The 25,312-nt window shown below is 43.0% G+C and overlaps 1 protein-coding gene across 2 annotated transcripts in view; it reads right to left on the bottom strand.

Annotated features, from left to right (window-relative positions):
• The window catches only part of TBX20 (T-box transcription factor 20), a 45,723-nt gene extending 29,960 nt beyond the window's left edge, over window positions 1–15,763 (bottom strand). The window contains exons 1-6 of one of the 2 annotated variants that reach the window (XM_043873436.1): window positions 15,568–15,763; window positions 15,177–15,262; window positions 11,589–11,847; window positions 10,384–10,548; window positions 6,371–6,479; window positions 2,922–3,080 (exon numbers count right to left, since the gene is read on the bottom strand). In XM_043873436.1, coding sequence (XP_043729371.1) covers window positions 2,922–3,080; window positions 6,371–6,479; window positions 10,384–10,548; window positions 11,589–11,847; window positions 15,177–15,262; window positions 15,568–15,620 — 831 coding nt within the window. In that variant the 5' untranslated portion in view covers window positions 15,621–15,763. Of the gene's footprint in view, window positions 1–2,921; window positions 3,081–6,370; window positions 6,480–10,383; window positions 10,549–11,588; window positions 11,848–15,176 lie in introns of both variants that reach the window. The other variant, XM_043873437.1, reaches the window with a different exon arrangement.
• Window positions 15,764–25,312: the final 9,549 nt, after the last annotated feature.

The raw sequence follows: 25,312 nt of genomic DNA, 5'->3' as shown, positions 1-25,312 counted from the left end.
GGGAAGGGGGTAGGGGTTATAAAGACATTTGTTGGTCCATCCTGAAATTTTTAATACAAACTCAGTTTTAAATGTGTTAAAGATATTGTGGTTACAAAATAATCTTATTGTCAGTCTGGGCTTGTAGAAGTACTTACAAGTAAAGTATCATGATGCATACAACTTAGTTTCAAATGACTGAGAGAAGGGGGAAAGTATATACCTAAAGAGAGGTTGAGAAATGGAGCAGGGAAGGTAAAAAACTGGAAAAATGTTAATTGTTGAATCTGGGTAGAGCATACATGTGCTTCATTTTACTATTTGTTTAACTTTTGGATTTTGAAAATCTTCCAAATAAATGTTGAGTGGGAACAAAAGAATTCAATGAGATAATGTCACTAAAGCATACAGCTCCTGTAAGAAACAGCTAATGCCAGCAGATATTCTGTCAATTTAGAATGATGACCATCTTGTTACACTGACTGCTGTCAGTGTGAGGAGCTCCCTGCACAGAGCAGGTAAGCAGTGAGCACATGCTGAGAAGAAAAGAAATTAACGTAAAGAACTAAAACCCTTTAAAATAGGATGTCTTGAATCCATCAGGGTCACAAGCTGAGAGGAGGTGAGTTTTGCTTTCTTGGGGACACCAAGTACCTAAAGCTTAGAGGTTAAGAACACTGACATTTAACGCCTAACCACCTGGATTTAAATCTCTGATAGAAGCAGCAAGGTCTCATTGGATAAGTTATTTAACTCCAGGCCTCAATTCTTTTGGCTATGAAATGCAACATAAAAATACTGTTGTTCCTACCTCAAAATATTATTGTGAGGATTAAATAAGACAATGTACTTTAAATGGTGCTTTGCACATGGTAAGTACCCAAATATTAGCTATTATTATAATCATGTAGATAATAGCCTCCTGTTCCATTTTATGTGATATGAGAGATCCTGCCAATATTTATTCAGGATTGTGCTTTTGCCAATTAGACCAAATCTCAGATGTTATACTTAAAATTCCCTTAATTTTGTTCTGTCCATAATTTTCACAGATGATTTTCATAAAAGCAATGAAGTTTTCACATGACGAATTTTTGTTTCATTCTCAAACATCAACAGGGTCTCTTGTATTTCCCTAATAGCTCAGATGGTAAAGCATCCACCAGCAATGCAAGAATTCTGGGTTCGATCCTTGGGTTGGGAAGATCCCTTGGAGAAGGAAATGGCAACCCACTCCAATATTCTTGCCTGGATAATTCCATGGACAGAGGAGCCTGGCAGGCTACAGTCCATGCAGTTGCAAAGAGTTGAACACAACTGAGCAACTAACACACACACACACACACACAATGTTATATGAGTCTTTCCCTGGTAACTCAGTAAGTAAAGAATGTGCCTGCAGTGCAGGAGATGTGGGTTCGATCCCTGGGTTGGGAAGATCCCCCGAAGAAGGAAATGGCAAACCACTCCAGTATCCTTGCCTGGAAAATCTCATGTACAGAGGAGCCTGGTGGGTTGCAGTCCATGGGGTCGCAAAGAGTCGGACACAACTGAGTGACTAATACTTTCTTTTTTCAAAGTTTATAGTATAAAAGCTACTAATTCAGTTAATATAAGTTGAATGAATGTTTCAGGAATCTTTCCTGAACCTGTGACATATATATACATGTGTCCTCAAATAAACTGAAAATGGGATTGTTGATGTCAGTGTTCTAGATTCTAAGAAAAGTAAGATTAGTGTTTTAGGCCTCTGTGGGCTTCAGTCTATACCCAAATTTTTAACTTGGGCATTCTCTGAAAGTTGCCACTCTTATTTTAGGGATAATAAAAAAGTTATAGTACTTTGCTTTCACTTAAAGATAAATAGTATAATAACATTCATACATTGATTTCATTATTTATACATTATTTCATTTTTTAAAATGCCACTAATTTTGAAAAATCCATATGGTGACAAATCCTCTTTGGACATTCCAGAGACAGTCTAATAGTCACAACATGCCTTTCTGATAGAGTGCCTTAGAGTTTCCAAAGGCATGTTTATGCACAGCATCTCATTTGAGCCTTACAGGAATTCCCTAAGATGGGCCAGTTCTTAGTCCCAGTTTATAGGCAAAGAAAATGGCAGCCACAGTGATGAACTGAAGTCTACTCAAAGTCATATAGAAAGCCTTCAAGTTTATGCTGACCATGAAAGAAGAATAAATGGGGAAGAATCTTAATAGCACCCAGTCCTTAGCAACACTTTGATAATTATTTACCAACTTAGTCTAAGCCTTAGAAATGCATAAATTTTAAATATGATTTACAAGAGTATAAAATATAAAACTCAATATTATAAATTAGATATCTTGATGTTTACATAATACAGTTTATTATCTAAAGAGGTATTTAAAATCATTCTACTATAATTAGCCTGAATTTCAGCTGAATAAGTCTCACGAAATATCTAACAAATCAATAGTTTGGATAGTTGGCTAGACTGTGTGTGCTAATTTAGCAGAAAAACTTTAAAACTTTTTAAAAATTTTTAATTAAATTAAAATTTAAAAAATTTTAATTTAAAATTAAAATTTTTTAAAAAAATTTAAAAGAACTTTAAAATTTTATGAATTCATGAGTATATGGTTATGTACATCATGAGGCCCTACCAAGAGGAGGTAAAGGAAGCTGGTAAGAAGTCAGTTTGGGATAGGTTTTGGCAGGAGAATGGGCCGTAAACAGCTTGACTGGGAAAGTAACGGTTCTAAGAAACACAGACCTTTATAACACTGAGCTGCAGTCACTCAACATACTTGGAGGTCCCGGGGCTGAGTCTCCATAGCTTTCTTCAAAGTAAACTTCCATTTTGAGTACTGGGATAGCCCTTCTCTCCAAGAAGATAAAAGCATCTCCTAAAACCTCATCTTTTTTGGCAAAGAAATTGTGAAGGGTACACTCACCAGTTGATTCTGGTAGGCAGTGACTGCTGTAAAAACTGTTTCTGGGAAGATGAATGTTCTGAATTCTTCAGACTTCAGATTGAGTAATGAGGCTGTGTGGTCTTTCTTCTTAATGATGTGCACCCGTGGCTGGTACTTATGCATTGAGTTCAAAATTATCTACAACAAAGAATGGCAAGCACAGTACTGAAATTTAGGTTTTTATTTTGCTAAACAGGCCCAATTACAATGAGGCAAAGAAATAATCATAAAATCTACAGTTTCAAATGCAGTTTTAAGATTAAAATCGACCCTTTCCATTCTTCAGGCAAGTAATTTGTACATAATACTGCAGAGTCATCATTGTGAATCACATTTTACCAAAACAACTGCAAATAACACAGGTTGTTTCAAGTGTTCTTTCTAAAATTATAATAGAGGAAAAAGTCATCTGGAGGATAGGTTTATTTTGAAAAAAGAAAGTTTTTGTTTTTTAGTCTGGTTAGACCAAAGGCAGTATGTCTCTAAATTTTCTAAAGTAAGAAATTACATATTTGAGGAAGCAGACTGTTACTTGGGACAGTTAGGGTTTGGGGGTTGAGGTGGGTGGTGGATGGTAGGGAAATGAAACTTAAAAGGCGGTGAGGTGTGAGATAGACTTTGGTTGGAATACTGAATCCGATACTTTCTCGCTCTTTTAATCTTGGGTCAAGTGATCGTACCTTTCTCACCCCATTTTCTTAAATGCAAAAGCATTTAAGTTTTAAACTCACAGGAGTTGTGGTGAGAATCAGATGATGTAACTCTTGTAAATCACATAGCAAATAGGAAGTGCTCAGTAAACATAACTGTATTATCATCATCATCATGTCTGATAGCTTCATTGATTCCAACTTCCAGTTACAAACTAAATAGGAATGATAATGACAGCTGTCTTCCATTCTATAGCTAATAAAAGTTGCCCAATACTTAGAAATCAGAAACATACCCTTGTTTACAAAGGCACTATTTTTCATGTATCATTTAAATAAAATACAATTGCCATTATGAAATTTGAACAACAAAATTTACTTTCAGATATTAAAAGATTTTCTACATCTTCCCCCAATGCCACACCCAGACAGCTACCTAAGTATACAAAATTGAGTATGTTTTTCTTGGGATAACAGGGCTCACATTGTATGCCCTTCGCCTCAGGAGCCTAGCAGAGAGCATGGTTCTCAGAGGAGGTGTTGGATACATGCTGTGGCAGGACCAGGGTCAACAGCATGCAGTATTGTCGCTCTCTTGTTTCCTTGGCTAACTTGGGTGTGGGTGAATGTTAATGCTGGTTGACTTTAGGAGAGTTAAATACTAGTCACTGTGAGATAACTGATATAGAATCAATCTATTTCTGTACTGAGATATAAACCAACAGAGTTACAGGGCATTAACTGGCATTGAATTTTGAACATGCCATCTTTTTATGATCCCAAATCTGAATAGGAATTACTGAAGCAAATGAGAGCTTCAAATGAATCAAAATAACCTTTAAAAAGTTATCTCTTTGTATAATGCATTTATTCCAAGGAATTCAAGAATCTGTGCTCAGTCCTAAAACTGGAATAAACTTGAAGTGACAAAGCCAAACATTTGCCTCCTGAAACTGGTATAAGAAAAACCTGAGCATTCACTTATATGTTGTACTAAGAAGATAAGAGTTTTCAAATCACATACGCACACACATACATACACAATGGAAAAAGCCCTAAGCTTTAAATAAGGTCCCCTCTTCCTTATTTATACCAGCCCTAGGTTAATTTCCTTTAGGAAAGGGTATCGGACAGACTCAGACTCAGACCTGAGACTGAGTCTCAGACCCCAGGGCTTCTTGAACCTCTGCTCAGGCTTTCATGGATCTAAGAAGTACTGATAGAAATGTAGACTTTATTTCATTGGAGAAATAAATTCCTGGAAATAAGAAATTTTCCTATTATAAAACCAAAAATGTATCTGTAAAGAGGGGCTTCTTCAGGGCTGATTCAGAGAACTTGTCTAAACAACACAAGATCTAAAAAATTTCCTTGTAGTTTTCAGAACATACTGTTTCTAGTGAAAAAGAGTTATATTAAATAATAAAATTTTAAAGCCAAAGTGGATATTAGCAATCATCTAAGATTTAGGCAAACAATTTGTCACGATCTGATCTTGGCATAATCAGACTAGAACCCAGAGCTCCTGAAGTATGGCTTAGTGCTGTTCCTCTTCATGAAACTGATGCTGAAAGGAAAACACACCAATTCTGAACAACCGAGTTGTACGTTAACCTAGTTACTCTGACTTGGTCAGGAAAAACAAAGTCTCCTGTGGGCATATGAATGGTGGCAGTGCCTGAAGTGATTTACTTGGTTTTAGGTTCAATCCAATTTTTAGAAACCATGTCTAGAGCTCTCTAATTTATTATCTATGTATATGTAACCATTTTTTTTTTTAAAGTTTTGAAACTCTTCTTCTAAATTGCATAGATCCAATAAAAATTAAAATCTTAAGTAACAAGAGCCTTAATAAAAGGGATAAGAGAGAGAATAATTATATCAGAATATCTAAGCCAAGAAGAGGAATTATGAAAATACCAACTTGCTTTCTGGCATACAGGGCAAAGGAAAAAAAAAGAAAGAAACAGCATTCTCATCATCACAAAGAAGCATGCATGTCTGTCTGAAGTTTCCTTAGCATAAAATCTAAAACACTTTTTAAAATTTAAATCTTTACTTAAGGGCATGAAATAACATCACAGATAGTTCCTTAAAAAGCAGTCTTAGCATGTGTAAAAGCCTGTGTCAATGGCTGTTCTATTAAATGTTGATAGGAGCTCAGAATTCCAGTTTCTCTTTTCTCTACATTTTGATGAATTCCTTATTGATACATAAAATCAAATCATTTTGTTTTTAACTGCAAGACTTCTCTGTGTTCTAAATATTCATAAGATTCACTACAGAGGAGATATATAATAAGCGAACAGCACTTTTCCAAATTTATTTGTACATAAAACCCTTTGGTCCCATTGTATCTCATAAGAATGTATTCTGCAGAACACACTTTGGGAAACCTCCATAGGAGGTCTCAGCCCCATTCCCTTTATGCTGTGTTATCTATCACTGATAGAAATTAAATATTTAATCCCAGAATGGGCCATAGTAACCTCCAAAATGCACATGCCCTGTGTTTAGTTGGCACAGGTGGTAAAGCATTTGCAGAAGTGTGATTCCAAGGCGCCAAAGGTCCCTGACCCTCTTACATAGAAATGGCATGCAGCATCTCTGTATGTGTAAGGGTTCCCCAAAGAACACAAGAATGTTCTCACAGAATGACTCAGAGCGGGAAGGTTGGAGGGGAAAAGGGAGAAAACGAAGAGACTTCAAGAGAGAGAGTTTCACGTGGCTTCTCCATTCTAGCCCAGGGAATCCATGCAGTCCAAGCACTGTACTTACATGGCCATGCTGATCCAGTTCATTGTTGGTGAGTTTCACCTTTTCAAAAGACACCATCTGTTTGAGTAGCTGCTCGCCAGTAAAAGGAGAGTCTGGATGTACATACAACCTAAGAAAATTATGACAGAATTTTATTGAGACATTTTAAAAAAATCTCTCTGTGGGTTTTAAAATATCCTGATTCTAAAGGAACACAAAAATCTCATATAAATGGTGAACTTTTATTTGCCTCATTTAATCTCAAATTTAATAATACAGCAATGCCAAAATAATGCTAAAACATACAGATGTGTTTCTTTGTGTACCAATGATTTTAAAGGGGTAATACTTAATACATTTTCTGTTATTAATTTTCAAGGGATAATACTTAATACATTTTCTATTATTTGCTGAGCAAGTTGTTTTTTTAAAGGTGTTTTTTTTTTTCCATCTAATTAATCAACTACTGGTCTGCTTCTGTCAAATATAAAATTCAATTGTAGGTATTTTCAAAAGAAGGTCTAGGTTATACTAATTGCATAATGAGTTCCTAGTATAAATATTGCTAAAAGGCAGTGAAGACAAATAATTTAAGAGGAAACAATTCTAGAGAATCTATCCATTTAAACTCGAAGGTGGCTCAGTTTAAAGTTTGTTTTCTTTATAAGCATGACAGAGTAATTTTAATACAGTGACCCAGGGAACTTTTAATAGCTCACATAGTCTATTTGCTTCTCCTGGTACCTTAATATTATTTCTTTCATCATTACCTCGTTAAGTGCTCGCTAATGAGAGTGAAAACAAGTTGGGTAAGCTTCAAATTATTTAGTGTATTTATCTGTAAGTAGACTAAGCACTCCCCCCTCCCAAAAAAAAGCTTTGATGGGGGGGAAATGTACTTATCAGGTGTTTGTCATTTATTGATCAGCTGCTATGTTTTTGGCTAGCTTTTACCTACTGACAGTTAAATGCAAGTCATTTGCTTTACCTGCAAAGCTTTAAACTAAGTACAACCCTTTGTAAATCACAATCCTAATATCCACTCAACAGAAGCTTTTCTGAAGTCATGGGAGATCATAGAACTAATAACAGGAGAAGGAAATGTCCTTGATTTAACGGGATAAATTCCTTTATCCATGCCACAGGTTATTTATATTTATATTTTGTAGAGAATCTTTGTAACTACCATTAAACATACATATTATGGAGGGAATAAAGGAAAGGAAAAAAGTTTAAAAAAAAAAAGCCTTTCCTAACAATATTCATGTGAAGAATAAGAAGTCTATGCCCTGGTTTGTCACACAGAGGACTAACAATAGAAGAATTGGAATCATAGGCTGCAACTCACAAAGCCCACCAGAATCTAAGCAGAAAACAGGCTAACATTACTAAAGATTCTTACCAGACCCATACAAGAACTTTAAAGGTTTTAGGTATTTGTCTGCCTGAATAATTTTTTAAAGGAGTGCTCAGAATTGCCTTTCAGTTGAAGTATTCTTCAGTGACACACCATAATATTAAATCGCTTTTCAAGTATCACCCTTCCAAGGCTGTTACTCTATAGACACAGTTGTTTTACTAATAAGCACCACATCCTGATTAGAAAAGACACTGATGCTGGGAAAAATTGAAGGTAGGAGGAGAAGGAGACGACAGAGGACGAGATGGTTGGATGGCATCGCTGACTGAATAGACATGAGTTTGAGCAAGCTCTGGAAGATGATGAAGGACAGGGAAGCCTGGCGTGCTGCAGTCCATAGGGTCACAAAGAGCCAGACAGGACTGAGGGCCTAAGCAACAACAACCACATCCTACCCACGCCTCCAAAGAGGACTAAAAATATTTAGTCCTAAAAGTTGATGAGACAGTCCCTCTTTATGTATCAATTTACCACATATAATAAGATTAATAAATATTAATTTAAATATCAACTTTTTTAAAAAAAGGAAATGTCCTATATGAAAAAAACATTATTTAGGTTATGTATAATGTCTTGCCCATTACTATGATCAAATGATACTGTCAAGCATCATTTCTTCTGATTAGAAACAAGTGACTGATGAATTTTAGTCTAAAATAAAGTCTTTCAAAGAGCTATAATTGCAAGGAATTTCTACCATAAGTGCAAAAATGATCACCTCCCAAATTCTTTACCTTTCCCATATGTAGCTAGAAATTATAGCAGTGTCTTTTAATAGCAATAAAAAATAGTTGCTTGTATAATCTAGAATATTTCTATCCTATAAGGCACAAACATTTTAATCTAATATCAATATAAATAAACTGAACTAGGATGAATGAAAAAGCATACAGGAAGCCCCGCTTCTCTCAAGTCTCGTGGGACTTAAAATTCCAGCAATAGCTTAAACATGCTTCAGTTAAGATAGTGTATTGGTACATGCTTTCTTTTTCCAGCCAGAACAGATTAGTAACATAAACAAGGCATGTCATATTTCCAACTGGCCTAAACCAGTTCCCCATACCTTTAGATAGGAGGAAAATGTATGCTAAATAAGAGTGATTAACTTCTTAGAGGAAGGACTTAGAGAAAAAAGAAAAGGGGTGGGGGAGGCTGCTTGTAAAAATGGTTAGGAATCTGCTAAAATACTCGGCTCTCTGTCTCTTTTCTTTCTCTCTTTCCCCTTTAAAAAAAAATTGTAAATATTGGAAAGAAGCTCTAGATTAATGTGAACTGGCTAGTTAATAGTAAATAGTAGAGAACACTAATTATATTTAAATATCTATTGTAAATTTGTCATTTACAGTCACTCAAAATGAGTGTCATTAAAATTTGTTTTTAGTCCTGATTATTATTTAATATATCGATTTGGAAAGGCTGGGATCCTTCCTAGTCTCTTGTGGGAATGGAAAACTCAGAGAGGCTCCTTTTAATCTTGTCTCTAGTGTACTTAACAGACTGTAAGCTTAATAATGTGATCGACTACTAAGTAAGCTTAATATTCCATTTGAACTATATGTGTAAATTATCTGTGTTGATTCTGTGCCTTGACTTAAGACTCCAAACTATATACTTAAAAAGAACCATACTTTGAACCATAACATCAAAGTTCCTTAACCCGTACATTTAAATAAATCCTTAGCCTTGATATGAACTGCCTATCAATTATAAAAATTACAGTCATAAAACAACTTTAAAGCTGTAAGTTTTGGTTTTAGAGCCCTAAATGTATAATCAGCTATGTAAATGTAAAGTGTAAAATGTAAAGATTCACTGTTTGTATTAAACAGTGCCTGTTAGATTTCTGTTCTTCAGCTAGTCATAGTAACATAAAGTAAAAATGCCATTTCCTTCCCTCCAGAATGCTCATTTGGGCAAAGCAGCAGCCATAAAGGTTGCATGTGATTTGTTAAACAGGGTTCTCCTGGAAAAACATTACCAATGACTAGCACAAAAATGGACATGTTTTGTTTGGGTCATTACCTAACATATTAATTGAATAATTTTTCAGTAAAAGTATATTAACCTGATGTTGAATTACATTTATCCACTAATTATGGAGGGGGGGGAGAGTTTGTTGTTCATACTTAAAAATCTCTGAGCCTTTTACTAGTCAAAAAAAAACCCACATTTACCAAAATGATGTTTACTATGTGAAGTTATAACTACACTATAATAAATATCTACTAAAAGCTACAAATACACTAAAATGCACACTTTTAAAAAGAATTTTAGGGCAGTCACTTCATCAGTAGGTTTATTCTGTTGGGTGTTAGCCAAATAGAAATGAGGGGTGTCATATGAAATGGGTCCAGATTTCTAACAAATATTCCAACTGAAATTTAAGAAAAGCTTTGAAATGAATTATGAAGAAAGATAATATTAAAGGCAATGTTCTGAGTACAAACTCTGCCTTTCTCAGAGATTAATCCATATTTTGTATAGTTAATCCTGGAGTGCCTGGGCTCGGAACGCCTTCTTACCAGAACTCACGGCTTTAGAAACAGACCTGCTGAAAATTCAAAGAGCCAGGGCAGGAGACATTTTGCTTGGCTGAAAATCTGGAGACACAAACCTGGCTGGCAGTGGAGGGTCCGCTTTGCCAGCCACCAGCCAGGAGGACCGGTGGTAGGCATAGCGGTACCTCTTGTTGTCCACAGGGACGATGTCCATCAGGACTATGTACTTGGCCTCAGAATCCACACCGGAAAAGGACACACGGATGGTAGGAAACATCCTCCTGACACAGTGAGACAAAGAGAATCGCCAGAATTAGAGAGGAAGAGAGGTCCCTTCCCTCTCTACCCAGCCCCCAAACTCTTTGTTTCCTGTAAAGCCACAGAGATGTGAATACAGAGACTGACCTTCTCCCAAGCCTAGATAATCTTAAGTGTCATCTCTACAGGAGTCCTCATTAATACCCAAAGGTCTGCAATTAGGGGAAATCCTGTGCTATATCATCAACCCCATTAGGCTCTGAACCGATGTGAGCCTAAACCGATGTCTCCAGAGCAGACAGAGTCCTGTAACCTCCTTGTGTTGCAGGGAGAAAACTCACCCCTGTCTTAGTAGAAAGCCAGAGCGGAGTTCTCAGGTTGGTTTTCTTTTCAGCAGACTCTGAGAGGGTGCGTCCCAGAGACCTGAGAGCTGGAGCCTTCGGGCGCCAAGGGGCCACCGATCCCTAGAGCCTTAGCCCCAGTCCCAGGAGCTGCCTTCCTGCCTTCCCTGAGTCAGCCCCGACTTCGGTGTCTAGGGCCCCCGCACCAGAGCTCCTTCCTACCAGGAGTGTGGTCATTTCAAATTTCATTCTATCTCCCTGATTTTAATTTTAGTTTTTAATGGGAGCTTCTGCAAATAAAAGGAAGATAAAAAGGTGATAAAAAGGAAGCCACCTGCCTCCCTCACAACACGGAGCAGCCCACCCTGCACGGGAACAGCCCGCCCTCAACCGCAGCAGGCACAAGTCAAGTTCCCGCTTCCCTCCATATGCAAACTTAGCACCCAAAAGACAACAGGCTGCAGGGAGCAAGAGAGCCCAGTCTCTTGCCCTTAGGGTGGGGGCAGGGCTTCCTATAGCCAGATCCCAAGAAAGCAAATGCCTGGACATCTGTCTCAGTTGATCTTTCCAAAAGCAAGTCAGTGGAAGGAAACCCTCCTTGGGCAAAGCATCCCCTTCAAGCTCAGTACCAGCAGTTTCACCCAGTTCCTGGAGACTCCCTATGCCACTCAGGGCACCGTTCCCTCCTCCCCACTGCTCAGCCAACAAGGCCCTCCTGCTACCTGCCAGACTTGGTGATGATCATCTCCGTGCCTAGCTCATGGAATTTGTCCCAGAGCTCCTTGGTCTCCAGGCTGCAGGCAATTTTGGCCATTTCCTCGCTGGGGATGATGGGGGTGGTGGGGATCAGTGGCTCAGTGCACAGAGAGGAGGAGGAGGGGCTGCTGCTGCCCGCACCGCTGCCACCAAACTCCCCGTGAGCATCTAGGCTGGTCAGCTCTCCCAGGGGCTGAGCGCAGGAAGACTTCTCAACAAATTGTTCTGCAGGCAAAAAGAATTGAGAATGACAGCTCATTCTGTCAATCAAAGATATAAGGAGGACAGCAGCACAACTAAAATAGGTACCCAGATTTGACTTTGGAAAAGTTATGCTCAGGATCTCCAGGAGGGCAGTGGAAACCATTCACTACATAAACCAAGCCTGAGAGTCCTGTGGAGTGGCACGGCTCCTGCTTGCTTGCTTACTGAACCAAATGAGTGAGTTCTAGAACCATGGCTTGTTACCATTACTTGAAACCCACTTTGGAGAAGAAAAAATGTGAGGAGTGGATACTGGGGACGACAATGATCATAAAGAATTAAAAACAAATATTCCTGTTGTTATCCCTCCACATTCTTCTCAGTTTGTGGGCCCTGGTACCAGTTCTTCCTCTCTGACAAAGAGGAGACACTTTTTCCACGGAGATCAAAGCAGCGAAAATATCAGCTCCTTCCTCACTTTGAGAGGAACCTCCCTTCCCTCCTGGAGCCCTCTCCCCATAAGACAAAATGAAAAGGGGGTGTGGTGTTGGGGATGTGGTTTTTTTAAAAAAAAAATTAAGTCACTTCACTTCTTTGCCCGGTTCTCAGTTTCCCAGACTTTCAGATGTTAGATTGGAACATTTTTATAATTTCCCTCTCAGTCTGAGATCTTATGAAAGACTAACATATTGCTTGTTAAATCACGGGAGTATGCTCTCCAATTTTTTGGACTTGGCTTGAAACAATTACTTGAGGGACAATGTGTGTATTTTCTCTCTCTCAAAAAATGTTCTGTGAGGAAAAGAACCCCAAACCCAGACTAGCAGAGTGTTAAAGTAGGAAGAACAGTTTTCCATCAACCATCAGACTAGAATACCACTGCCTATGAACCAAACATTCTCCTCCACAGCTGATAAGGGCCTGGGACTACACCAGTCACTTTGATGGAATACAGGGGGAGTTTTGTAATTGGCCCAATTATCTTGCGTCCCTTAAAAAAGAAACTACTTGAATCGACAATGTGAAACTGAACTCCAAAACAACTCTGTTCTAAGTGCCCTCAAGGAATTGAAATAAGTTCTAAGTACACATACACACACACACACAATGTTTTATTTCTCTTTGACTTGGGGCAGGCAAGCAGGAGGTAGAGAATTTTAACCTTCTCTTACAATAATAATCCAACTCATGAAAAAATTTTTAAATAAGAATAATCAAATTAATTATCATATCCTTGTTTTCAAATTCAAAGAGAACCATGCAATCACAAAATTATATTTTCTACTAATATTTTCAGAAACACATTCACATAACATCTTTATAGGGAATTAATAAGTAGCCTTAAAATTTTTCTGACAATTGAAAAAGGCAAATTCCCCAAGCTCCAAACTAACCAGTGTGTGAGGGTTGGGAAATGGAAGAAGAAAATGATACAGAAATGTTCTAACACAATGTTTTATGTCAGTTGTATCTCAATTTAAAAAAATTTAATGACTTAGTTGTCTGAGGTGGTTCTTTTGAATAGACCTAATGTGTTTAAATAAGCAATCATGAGACACCTCTGACTCCCACCCTATACTTTCTTTAGCATCTCGCTAGTGTTGCATTCTCTCTTAACAGGTATTTCACGTGCTGGAGTCCTCAGCTTATAGTCAATAATAGTGCTCTGTTGAACTGGCCCTAGAAAGGGACTAGGATGCCTTCAGGTTCTCTCAGAGTCTGTCTCAAAAGCCCCAGGGGAGGAAGGATGCTCATTTTACAGACTGGAATGAGGTGGGGGTACTTTGAGCTGTGAATGGTTTTATAGTTTAGAATTCAGAGGAAGGTATTTTTCCCCCCTCAGGAAAGTAGAGAAGGAAGCAACGTTGAAATGACAGTAGAGCTGAAGCTAGCATGTTTCCCAGTCTACTGTACACCTGTCAGAAATTTTAACCTGAAATTCTCTTTTCTTGCTAGCTGCCAAACAGTAGTGGGGGCATTTATTTATAAAGAATTTGGAGGCCTCCTAAACAGGAGTGGATACTGTCGGGAAGGGCCACAAAGTTAACTTTGAAATTGGTGGTGAATTTTTTCCTAAACAGTTGGAGTTTATCTGATTGGTTATTTCCATTTCTTTGGCAGGTTTAGATTTACACGGGAGGTTAGATAGGAAGAACCAGAGAAAGAGAGTGAAAACCACGGAGGAGAGACTTTTTGACATGTTTTCTGCAGACCTTCCTGTTTCCTTTGCCTTGGTTCTAGTTTCTGCAGGGATTCTAGCTCTCTCTTCTCTCTGCTGAGGCCCCTTATTTTTCTTCTCTAACATTTCATCTTCCATATTATTATTGTGTTTCAAGGTGTGAGATGTTAAAATGTTGAGAAAGGACAGGGAGAAGAAGAAAAAAATTGAAGTTAAGAAGTTTTAAAAAATTACCCTAAGTTTACTTGATGCTTTTCACTATTTTAGGACTACCAGATGATCAGAATATGAACTAAGTATTACCCAGGGACCCAAAAGGTGATGATGAGAACACTTCTTTCTCCCAGTTGTGAAGGGACTTGAAACACATCTCCAGCAGTTTCTTTCTCACACAATTCCTTCACACAATTCACTCATGCTAAGGGTAGTATAGTCACTTTTCTCCCTTTGCTCTGAGCATAGTGTCTTCTATAAATGGTAAAGGTTGTTACATAAACAGTATAGCTAAAAGTTGAGGAATTTGGGAAATGGTTACTGGCTAATGTTTTTGCCAACCTCCACTGAAAGTGACAGCAGCTATGAAATGATGCCTTACTGATATATCTGGAGCTTCTCTGAAGAAAATGGTTCATTCGGGTAGATCTGGCTTATTCTACAGCACCTGATCGGGGTCTTAAGGAGCTGACTTTGTGTAATCTATTCAAGTCAGGAAAAAACAAAATTAAACTAGTTTCTTGTGAAGTGACAGTCTCCTTGGTTGCAAATGCACAAGCAGGTGTTAGATGCATCATAAATTCTGTCGAGTCTTAAAAAGGGGCTTTTATCATTATTCATCCCTAAATCTTTTATCCCAAAAATGTTACACACACACACCCCGGATGTTCGACTTGACAAAAGCATTCTAGACAAATCGGTAAGGAAAGCGATGTATGAGGTATGAAACTGGTTGCATATAGCAACACTGTGAAGTCCCCAAAGAATCTGGGCCTAAGAGGGGAAAAAAAAAAAAAAATTCCCACCCGCAATATAGTCTATGGTCAGAGCTGCCGCGCGAACCGGAAAAGGTGGCCACCCTCAAGAACGTCGTGCAGCTAGGGGACAGAAGGACAAACAAATGTGCCCCCCACCCGCCATGCCTGCCCATCCCGGACAGTCTAGCAGCCCGACTTACCCAGTGGTTTGATAGTGTTCTCCGTTGCTTCCTTCTCTTTGGAGCCGCCGCTCGACATCAGCGCGGCGATGGAGAAGGCGTTGGCCCTGGAAGAAAGCTGGGGCTTGGGCGATGCCGTGAACTCCATGGCCCCCAGTGTGCGGTCCTGGCCAGGGACCGGGCCTGCCGAACTGCTGTCCAGCTTCCCCAAAAGTGACAAAGACCGAAACACAGCGCAAAGTTTCCAAGTGCAGCCAGAGGGGAGCCAGAGACTCTATATGAGTCAGCCCCAACCTCCCAAGAGCTCCACACCGGTGTCTCCTTTCCCCCACCGCAAGAGCCTAATTTAGCCGCTGAGACTTCGAACTAGCCAGAGAGTACCAATTGCGGGCTCAACCGGGTGTGCAAGTACCGGGACGCTCCGCAGGGGCACAGGCTGCGCCGCCGGAAGCTGAAGACTTGCATGAGCTGCGCTAAGCCCAGAGGTCCTGCAGCACCCGCTCCACGTCTTTCCTCCCTCCCCACTCTGGGGACAGTCAGAGCGGCTCAGAGTCGCTGAAAGGGGGCGGATGCCTGGGAGCCTGAGCGTGGCCGTGCGAGCGCGGCGGGGCGCGGAGGACACTGCGCCCGGGCGCTCGAAGCCCTGCGCCTTAATTTGCTGGCAGCGGCGATCCCGGCGGCCTGCAGCCAGTCAGCGCTGCCACACGTCACCGCTTCCTGATTCCGCCGCCGGGGGCGGGGCTGCGGGCCGGGTGGGGAGGGTGCGCCCGGAGCGCGGTGTCCGTGTGGCCTCACGCACAGCCCGGTGGAACCTGGCATCCGTTCGGGGAATGGGGTGCCAGCACCAGGCTAGTGCAGCCACCGCAGATGCAGCCCGTCAGGTCTCGCAATTCCGGAGTGGGAGGGAGGTGCTCGCTGTCGGGAGGGGGCATTTTTGTCTCGTCTTAAGACCTGGGATCCTAGGAGTGGCCCACTGCGGGAATCTAGACCAGAGGAAGCCTCGGGGAGTTCTTGATTCTCCCATTCTTTTTCTTACTGGTAATCAAAGTTCCAAAAGAAAGTTGGAAAGTGCTAGAAGTGGGACAGAAACTGGCGCCGTAGAGTCGGCGCCTACCGGATAGATCCCATTTGCCCGGCAGCGTGAAGGGCTGGATCCCAGAGCCCGATGGGCTTCAGAATCGGACTGCTAGACAATGGGTCTGGAGAGAAGCAACCTTGATAACGATGCGCTAAGGGTGGGCTGTAAGCATTTGGCCAAGGATGCTCTCAGAACCACGGCTGCTTCTGCACACTGGTGCGCCTCTCGTTCGGGGTTCCTATTCCCAAAAGGGACTGGAAAATCAGGCCTTGACGGAAGGGAAGGTGAGGGGAGATCGATGTGCTGGTGGCGCGGCACCCTGCGGGGACCATGCGACGCGCAGTGGGAGAGTGCGAGCCCCGCCGCGCCCGCGCTTGGCGGACGCCAAGCCTTCGGTCTTCACAAACTCGGACTTCCCACGGCCTTGTGGGGGTCGTCTTGTTGGCCTTGCTCAGCTTGAATAACTCAAATTCTCCAAATTCGCGGGGTAATCCGCTTCACTCGGAGCCGTGTAAACTCAGGCTGACACACACACTCAAGCTGTACATGTAAATATTTGCTCCCCTTTCCAGTCGGTCTGGCGATTAGGAGCCTCTTGGTAGGTCTTTAAAAAAAGAAAGAGAAGAAGGAAAACAGCCCCCCATTTCTCACCCCCACATTTTCCTCTCTCCATGGCACAGACATTCTCCACCCCTTGAAACAAACTTACGAGGGGAAAAAGCTGAAACTCAAAAGTTGAAATCAGGCATGTAAGTAACATGATGACAGGTGGGGGACTTGTGAGTTAAGACTGTCTTGTCAATATGTCAATAGTTTCTAACAACATACTGCATAACAGTGACTAAGGAATAATTTTGAAATACCTCTGTGTACACAGAACGTATGTGTACATTTGGGGGAAATTCGTAAAACTATAGATTTTTGTGCTGGAAACGATTTATACTGTCTAGCCCATGTCTATTTGCTTTGACAGTGAGAAACCGAGTCTGGCTAGCAGGGTGATGCATCTCCCCTTAAATCGCCCCAACCGGCTAGAAGCACAGGACCTGCACTCCAGGCAGAGATCTTGATCACACCCCAGCCCTGCCGCTGTGCCTGGTCTCTTCACACCGGAGATCCATAGTAAAGTAACGCTGGTTGAGAATGCTTTCAGCTTAAACCTTAGTAAGATAGAAGCAGCACCACTTCATGTGCCTGAAGGTTCGTTTCTATTCTTGAGTCTCGGGTCCTTTGCTGCTTTTGGACAACCCAGACCCTTGGATTAACAAATCTTCCCCCCAGCAGGCAAACACACTCCACCTCAATCAATGCAACAGTGACATTTCCCTTGTTTAAATGTAAGGCACACAAGCTTGTTCCTGTCCTGTCTCAAATGCTTAGGGTTTGGCCAGGAAGGAAGAATTCTGTCAAGAGCGGGTGTCTTTGGGGGCGGGGGGGGGGGCGTTGTTTGTTGGGATGAGAGATGGCATAGTGAGTCTAGAATTTCACGCTTCAATTGAGCATCGAAAATCTTATTTGCTGGTTTTAGTTTTCAAAAACTTATTGTGAAATTATACCTCGATTAAAAAAACAATGCATTTCTACACAGAGGAAGCATCATATCTTTTCTTAATTATCTTAGTGGTTGAAGCTGGAATTTGAATAATTTCATGACAGGGACATTTTTAGAAAATTTGGCAGAGCAAGGGGGAAAATGCTTTGCCCCCAGTCAGTTTCCACTTTTCCAATTGCCCACGCACTCAGTCCGGTTCTGGGTCTTTGGTGGGCAGCGAACTTGGACTGTTCATCCTTCTAAAGACAAAATGGGAAGCTAAACTAGCTAAGCTAGTGCGCAGAGGCAGGCGCCAAATCAGAGAAACTGAAAAGTCCACTTTAAACAAACTCGGGGCTCGAGAGGTGAGACTTTTGGGGATCCCTAAAAAGCAATGCATCTTGTTGGTGTTGAAACCGCAGCAATAAAAATGTATACTGCAACATAATTATCTGCGGCGCACTGTCCCTGCTCTTAGATTTATTGCTTTTGCAAATCAATACTGTGCTGTAAAAGCCGGGAACCGGTACTTGGCAGGAAGGTGCCATCATAGAGTGATTAAAAGCCCACCCGAAGAGAAGATCGCCCGGTTCTGAGGTCCCTTCGTGTTAGCGCGGGTTAATAGGTAAAGCCACCGAGGGGGTTGAAACTAAGTAATCACATTAACACTTTCCAGAAGGTCCTTCTTAGGCTGACGTCAGGCGGGGGTGGGGGTAGGGGTGAGACTGGGGAAAGAGGGGTCCGGATAGTCCATTGCACTTGGAGAAGACTTTGAATCTTGACTTTAACCCGCTTTAGCCCCCCCTGAGACTCGGTATAAGTTACCTCAATTTCTTAAAGCCTTAGTTTCATCATCTAAATTAATTTATTCCTACCTGGAATATTGCTGTAGGTTAAACTAGATAAAGTTCATAAAGCGCCTGAACAGTTACCCCAGTATAAATGAACTATAAATACAGAATTTTATTGTATTTAATTTTTGAACTGCAATTTTGCGATCTCAGAAATGTTTCTTTCGCATGCTCACATGCAGGTAGCTGTGCAGACAGTTTTGGAGTGTATGGATTGGGGTCTCATGGTGATAATGGACGATTATTTACAACTTGCTAAACTTTGGAACTCAGGAATTAAAATTTGAGGTTATATGCCTGAAATTGGTTATACGGAGTTTGATTATATGGAGGACCGGAAGATGTCTCCTCATACACAGCGCCGCTTCAAATTTTCCTCTGTAACCCCCGAAACTCAAAAGTTGGTCGACTTCAGAACTGTGCAGGAAGAAACGGTTTCACGATTTCGGCCAATGGCTTCTCGCTTAAATGAATGTTGAAGCTAACGCAGAACCCTCCGCTGACAGCGGTAGGAACCCTCCACCGGCATAGGAGACGAGAGCTGTGCCGGAGCCGCAGGACCCGGTGCCAGACCGAGAGCTCCGCCGGGTACCCGAGGGCGAGAAAGGAGACCGGTTTCTCAACACCCGGGCAGCTCTACTCTCGAGATCCCGTCCCCATCCTGTCCTCCGCTCTTTTTGGTAAACGCCTTAAAAGCAAAAGAAATGGGCCTCGGTGCCTTTGGATTCCTCAATTCGGTTTACCGAACAGGAAACCCACCCGAAGTAGTGTGGGGAGCGCGGCCGCAATCCCTTGAAAGCAGCTGCTACACGTCCCGGGGGCGCGCCGAGAGAAGCGCGCATCGTCGTGCCGCGTAGGGAGCGCGCATTGCGGCCTCGGATTTCATTGTGCGAGGAATGGTGTGGTCCAAACCTTTCCTCAGAGGAACCGTGGAGTTCCTCTGGAGTTACAAGTACACATCCTGATGGAGTTAAGTTTTCTTGAATCCAAGTGTCTGCGAGAAGCTCCCCGTCCAGCTTTGGCTGCAAGAACGGGCCGGTCCTCCGGAGCTCCGGTCCACCCCGGAGGCCCCAGGAACGGGCGAAGCAAGGCACCCCGCCCAATTCCGTTTCTAAGGGCGAGGCAAAGATAAGTTTTTCAAGAGGCGCGGCCAGAGTGTGTCATCTGACTGTCCCTTTGTGGGGATGGGTGGATAGGTGGGTGGGTGGGTGTTCGCACGCGCGCTTACACGCGGCCGGGACTTCACTCTGGCGCCGAGCTGTGGAACCGAGGAAAGGGATGTCGTGTGGGCCTAAGGCAGGTCGCACGCATCTCCAGGGCCTACGTCCTCAGATAGTGAAGGGAAAAATTCTTCGGGGGCCAGAGCCCCGGGCACTTCTCAGGCTCAAGGAGGCCTTCGACTGTGGGTGCGCGCCACCACCAGGCTACTGGAACTTGCACTCCCGCGGCCTTCTCGGGTTCCCATGGTGTGGCGCCACCAAGCCTAAACGCGGAGATCAGGTGCGGAGCCCCAGAGCCTCCTCAAAGACTGTTCCCTCAGGGCTGCGACCCTCCAACTCCTTCCCTTGACCACTCGCATGCTTGTACATACCCCAGGAGCTCGAGGCTGCAAGCACCGCAGGCCTCCTCCTGACCAGGGAAGAACTTGTGCGCTAGAATTGGGTGCACAACTCGAAGCGTGATCCCAAGAACAGCAAAGAAAGATCTCTTCTGAGCCTGTGAGCTAGGAATCCAAATCTGTTCTCTTTCACCCCTTCTCCACCGTCCCTGCTCTTCCTCCACACGTGCTCCCGCCCGCCTTCCCAATCCTTTTGGGACATCCTCACCTTCTGTCTCTCAAGGCCTGGCTGCTGAACAATCATGTGTTTAACACTTAGATATTTCGTACACCATGAATTTTTGCATGAATTTTTATTCTTTAACTTACTGCATTAAAATATTTTTTGTTAGCCTTAAATTTTAGGCTTCATCATAATCTCGGCCGACTTAGGGAGGTTAAGAATTTGATCGAAATTATACTGATAATAAGCAGTAGAACGGAGGTTGCCAGGCAAATCTCTAGTTTCGAAAGCATCCCCTCCCCCGTCACTATTATCACGCACATGGGACTGACTCAATGGGAACTCCCGCTAGGAGGAGGAAAGCGGGCAGAGGATGGTGCCCTGCTTCAGGGTGAAGGTCTTCTTGGCCAGGTCCCAGGTGCCCTGGTCTAGCAGTGTGGAAGCATGAGGCTTGCGTGGATAGCGAAGGCAGTAGCCAGACAGGACACGACTGAGCATGCTTCCTGAGCTGTGGTTTCTTAGGTGTTTAAAAACAAACTCAAAAGTAAGTGAGGCAACTTCCATAAAAGAGCAACCACAGCTCTCTTTTGAGCGCTACTCCTCCCGCAAAGCAGTGTCAGTTTTGCAGATATCATATATCACCTAATGAAACTTACAGCGTTTACTGCATTTTGGAAGGTGATCCAGCTTTCCAGCAACTAAGTGATTGCTGGAGGAGGTTCTGCCTTTGTTTTTCAGGAGCTGGAACCTGCTGTTTGGTGACAACTTGCCCAGGTCCTTATCAAGAATTTTGGGAGCTCAAGGCAGGGAAGACCCAGGCAGGAAGTAGTCCTGCAGGGTCTCTGCAGCCTGCTCCCATTGCAAGTCTACCCAGAAGCAATTTGATTGAAGCTCATCTTAGTCTCTTCCCTGTGGAGGGCAAAATACACTCAGTAACGACTTGGGTGCCTGTTCTCAAATGTCAACATGTTCTAGAGGACTTGAAGCATGTGTTAGTGTAAGGGAACAAAGATGTATGTATCTCACAAAAGATAGAGTGCAGAGTATTTGTTCATTTATCTGATATTACCTGGTATTTACCCTGGGCTGGGTACTGTGCTTAGTTGGATGAATAAACCACTGATCAGAACCCTAATATTTCTGCCTTGTGCAACTCATAGTCTGGTGGGAGACAACAATAATAAGCACATAAAACTGCTCACAACACACACACACACACGCACACACAGTAGAACTTGTGATAAAGACTTGTGGAAACAAGGAGCAGCGATCATTGCCGATTAAACCTATGGTTATGGACATTCCCTCCTTCTGGACAAGGCATTCCTTCCTTATGGGGGGCGGGGCAGGGATGGTGTTGGATAATTTGCATATGATTCCTGCCTATCAAGGATTCAAAACCTAGCTGGAGATTATAAAAGAGCATCAATGTGAAAAGTATACATCACAGTCCTCTCAACATTGAACTGAAAGAACTCTTAGGATGTAGGGGCATAAAGGCAGACTAAACAACTTTAATTTAAAAAGCTTGCAGAAGAAGGTATGGGGCCTGGCATTAGAAACATTAGAAACACCAGTTTGGAGAAAATGCCTCTATTTCCATATCTGTAAAAACAAACTACATCAAGTGTGTTGTGAAGATTAATGTCTTCATGAGGGTAAAGGACTTCACAGATATTAGTATTACCCAACTCTGGAACTTGGGCAAGGCCCCTTTTCAGTTTGATACATATTACACATTTGTAATGGATACAGATTAGATCTGATGGAGAACTGTGTTCAAGAGCCCCAGTTTCCACCTTGGAATTGTAAGGAATGTAAGAAAAAGCTTTCTCTCTGGGGTCTGTGAAAGTGTCTGGGTCTTATTCAATTTCTGTGGTGTAAGAGAAACCCATAGGTTGCCACTAGGAAGGGGCCAGGTCCCTGGGGATGCTCAAGACACTTGGCCTCTCTGTCCTGAATGCCCTCCTTGGAAAGGCTTGGAGGTCCATAGTTGGCCTCTGGACTGCATTTCCTTCCATTAACTCACGTGATTGGAAGGCGTTCTATGTACATTTCAAGCCTGGCTGCTAGTTTTTCAACGCATTACAAAGAGCTATTGCGTACTAATATGTGCTAGTCTCTGCAGTAGGCTTTCCAAGAAATAAGTAATGTTGATAATAATAACAGTCTCGTAGCATTATCATGTACATTTTAAAGTTGCAGAAAATGAGGCTCCGAACGCTGAACGCGAAGTAACTCACTTGATCTGGGCACACGAACGGATAGTTTCATGGGGAAGAGCAGTTGATCTTGGACTGTGTGGGTCGAGTCTTTCGGCTCCACAATCTTAACCTCTAACCCACATCGAATGCTGTCGTTAACCTGGTTAGTTTCCAGTTCTGGAAACAGAGGCAGTTCGGAGGAAAGGGCTAAATTTTTCTCAGTCTGTTTGTAAATAACAGCCCCAGAAACCCGTAAACATCTGCCTTTGTTGTTGGTCCACCTGCTCGAACGTTGATCCTTCAAATATGAGCAGCTATAACTCGCTTGCCCATGGTCCACTCTCCCCGCGCGCAAAGCAGAAGGAGGGCCAAGTAAAGGTCTTTCATTGTCACACGTAGACCGCGAGTCCAGGCGCTTTGTCACTATTTTCTTCTTTTCTGGGGTTAATTACCCATTAATCTACAGGTTTCGAGGAGGCGGTGAGGGGGATGGAGGCGGGGCGGCCTTGGAGATCGTGCACAGCTTGACTGGCCTCTGCGTACCCTGCAAGTATGGGAGGAAGAAGAAGCCAGCTTTGTCCTTTGCTAGTCAAATGACCCTGGGTTATCTGGACTGCTCTAAGCCTTAGTTTCCCTAGCGCGAAGCGAGAGGCTCGCACAGTGCCCGGCGCCGGCTGAGCACACTGGGAGCCGCGGCCCCAGTAAGGCCAATGCGATGGCAGGAAGCCGACACTCCGCAACCGAGAGGCGCAGACTCACCGAGCCCTGGGGCTTGCAAGGCTCACTGTCGCCTCGCGGATCCGCTAGTTCTCTCCCTCCAATCCACCCTCTCCTTTGCGGCTGTCATAGGATCAGACCTCCACGTTGGAGAGACCACGACAGACCAGAGTGACGGGGACAACAGCACTGTATGCCCGACTCCACCAAGTTTCATCACTTGGTGACGCTAGAGATGGAATCAGATTCCTAAAGATGCTTCCTAAAACGACGCCGTAGGGGTCCCTGCGAACGACCGAACAGAGGAGAAGCAGACCCTAACCCACTTTTCTGCTAGCGGTCCTCGGGCCACCCTCCCGCACACGCGGTTCCAACCCAGGACCGGAGGCCCAAGACAGTACCCTCAGCTCCAACCGCCGCAGTCCGTGCGGCCGGGACGCAGACATTAAAGTTAGAGCTCCCGCCACTGCCAGTCCCTGCCTAGTCGGCGCGGTGACGGTGGCGCTGGCGGCGGCGGGGGCCTTCCCTTGGCTGCCCCGCCATTTAATCAGGGCTATTATCAGACTGGGCTTGCAGGATGGCGCCGGCCGAGCTTTACCCCCATTAGCGTAGGGCAGGGTGGGGGCTGGGTCCCCAGACCGCCGTCTGTCCCAACGCAGCTGCAGCGCTTCTGGGGCGCTTTGAGAAAGGCCGAGCCGCGGGGTCTGGTGGCGGCTAGTGCTGTCTCAAACCACTTCTTCTCAAGCTGACAGTTTATTAGACTTTTATTTCCTACCTCCAAACTCGACCTTTACTAGCTCTTTGGCGTTGGAGCAAATCACTGAACTTTTTTGAGACTCAGTTTCTCATCTGTAAAATGGATCTGCTTAGATACTTCGCTCAAGGTCCTCTTGAAGATAAACTCAGATGATGCATCTAAGATAAACTAAGAAGGTTCAGACCACAAATGGTGTTAATACTATTATTACACTAGAATTTTATCTGTTTTTTTTTTAAAGCATTCCCCACCCCCACCCCGGCCCGTTTAATTAAAAAAAAAAAAAAGTGTAGAGGGACCAAAGAAGTCCAAAGACTACTTAAAGACTTGCTGGATTTGTTCATGACTTGCTGGGATCTAATTTCTCCTCTGCCACTTGCTCTCCGTGTGACTTTGGGGACTTCATGTCTCTTTGTGCCTCTTTGCCTTAGCTGTAAAATGGATGGAATACCACCGCCTGCGTTATTAGACTGTTGGGCACATTAAATAAGATGATGCATGGGTCTTCCCCGATGGCACAGATGGTAAAGAATCCACCTGCAATGCAGGAGACCCAGGTTTGATCCCTGGGTGCGGAAGATCCTCTGGAAATGGAAATGGCTACTCACTCTCATATTCTCACCTGGAGAATCCCATGGACAGAGGAGCCTGGCTGGCTACAGTCCATGGGTTCGCAAAAATTTGGACACGACAGACTAACACATGCACGTGTAGAATGCTGAGTAGGGTCTCCTTAAGCATAGGTTACTAGTTATTAGCAAAGTGTTTTTACAAACCACATTCTTTAGGTTTGTTTTTAATCTTCCTACAAGCAAGCAACTGTCTCCTGATGTTAAGGAATATTCATGTTGGGGTTGGGGTGTCAGGTTTAGGGCTGAATGTCAGGTCTGGAAATGCCAGGAAAGAGAATCATACAACTGTGTCTTCTAGCCTCTGAAGTTTCCTCTTTGCATTCCCATCACAATGCCCTATTGACGTCGTCCATTTAAAGATAAAAGTCTCAACAGCACAATCAGTCACTGTTATTTTCAGATGGCTGCTAAAAAATTAGCACTCTCGGCAACCCCAGTATTCTCGACAGTAGTTTCTAATCAGCAAAATATAATTAACAAAGCAAGACTAATTATTAAAGTGACCTTCTAAGTAGTGAATGTTTGTGAATATTCTTAAGTGGGATGTGCCAGGCACAGAGCCCAATCCTTAAGGACTGTGCTCAGCTTCAGTCAGCACTGGTCTCA

The sequence above is a fragment of the Cervus elaphus genome, chromosome 18 (genome assembly GCF_910594005.1).
Source record: "Cervus elaphus chromosome 18, mCerEla1.1, whole genome shotgun sequence".
Classification (NCBI taxonomy): Eukaryota; Metazoa; Chordata; class Mammalia; order Artiodactyla; family Cervidae; genus Cervus; species Cervus elaphus.
The sequence above is the reverse complement of the archived record's forward strand: the minus strand, read 5'-3'. Positions and strand labels throughout refer to the sequence as shown.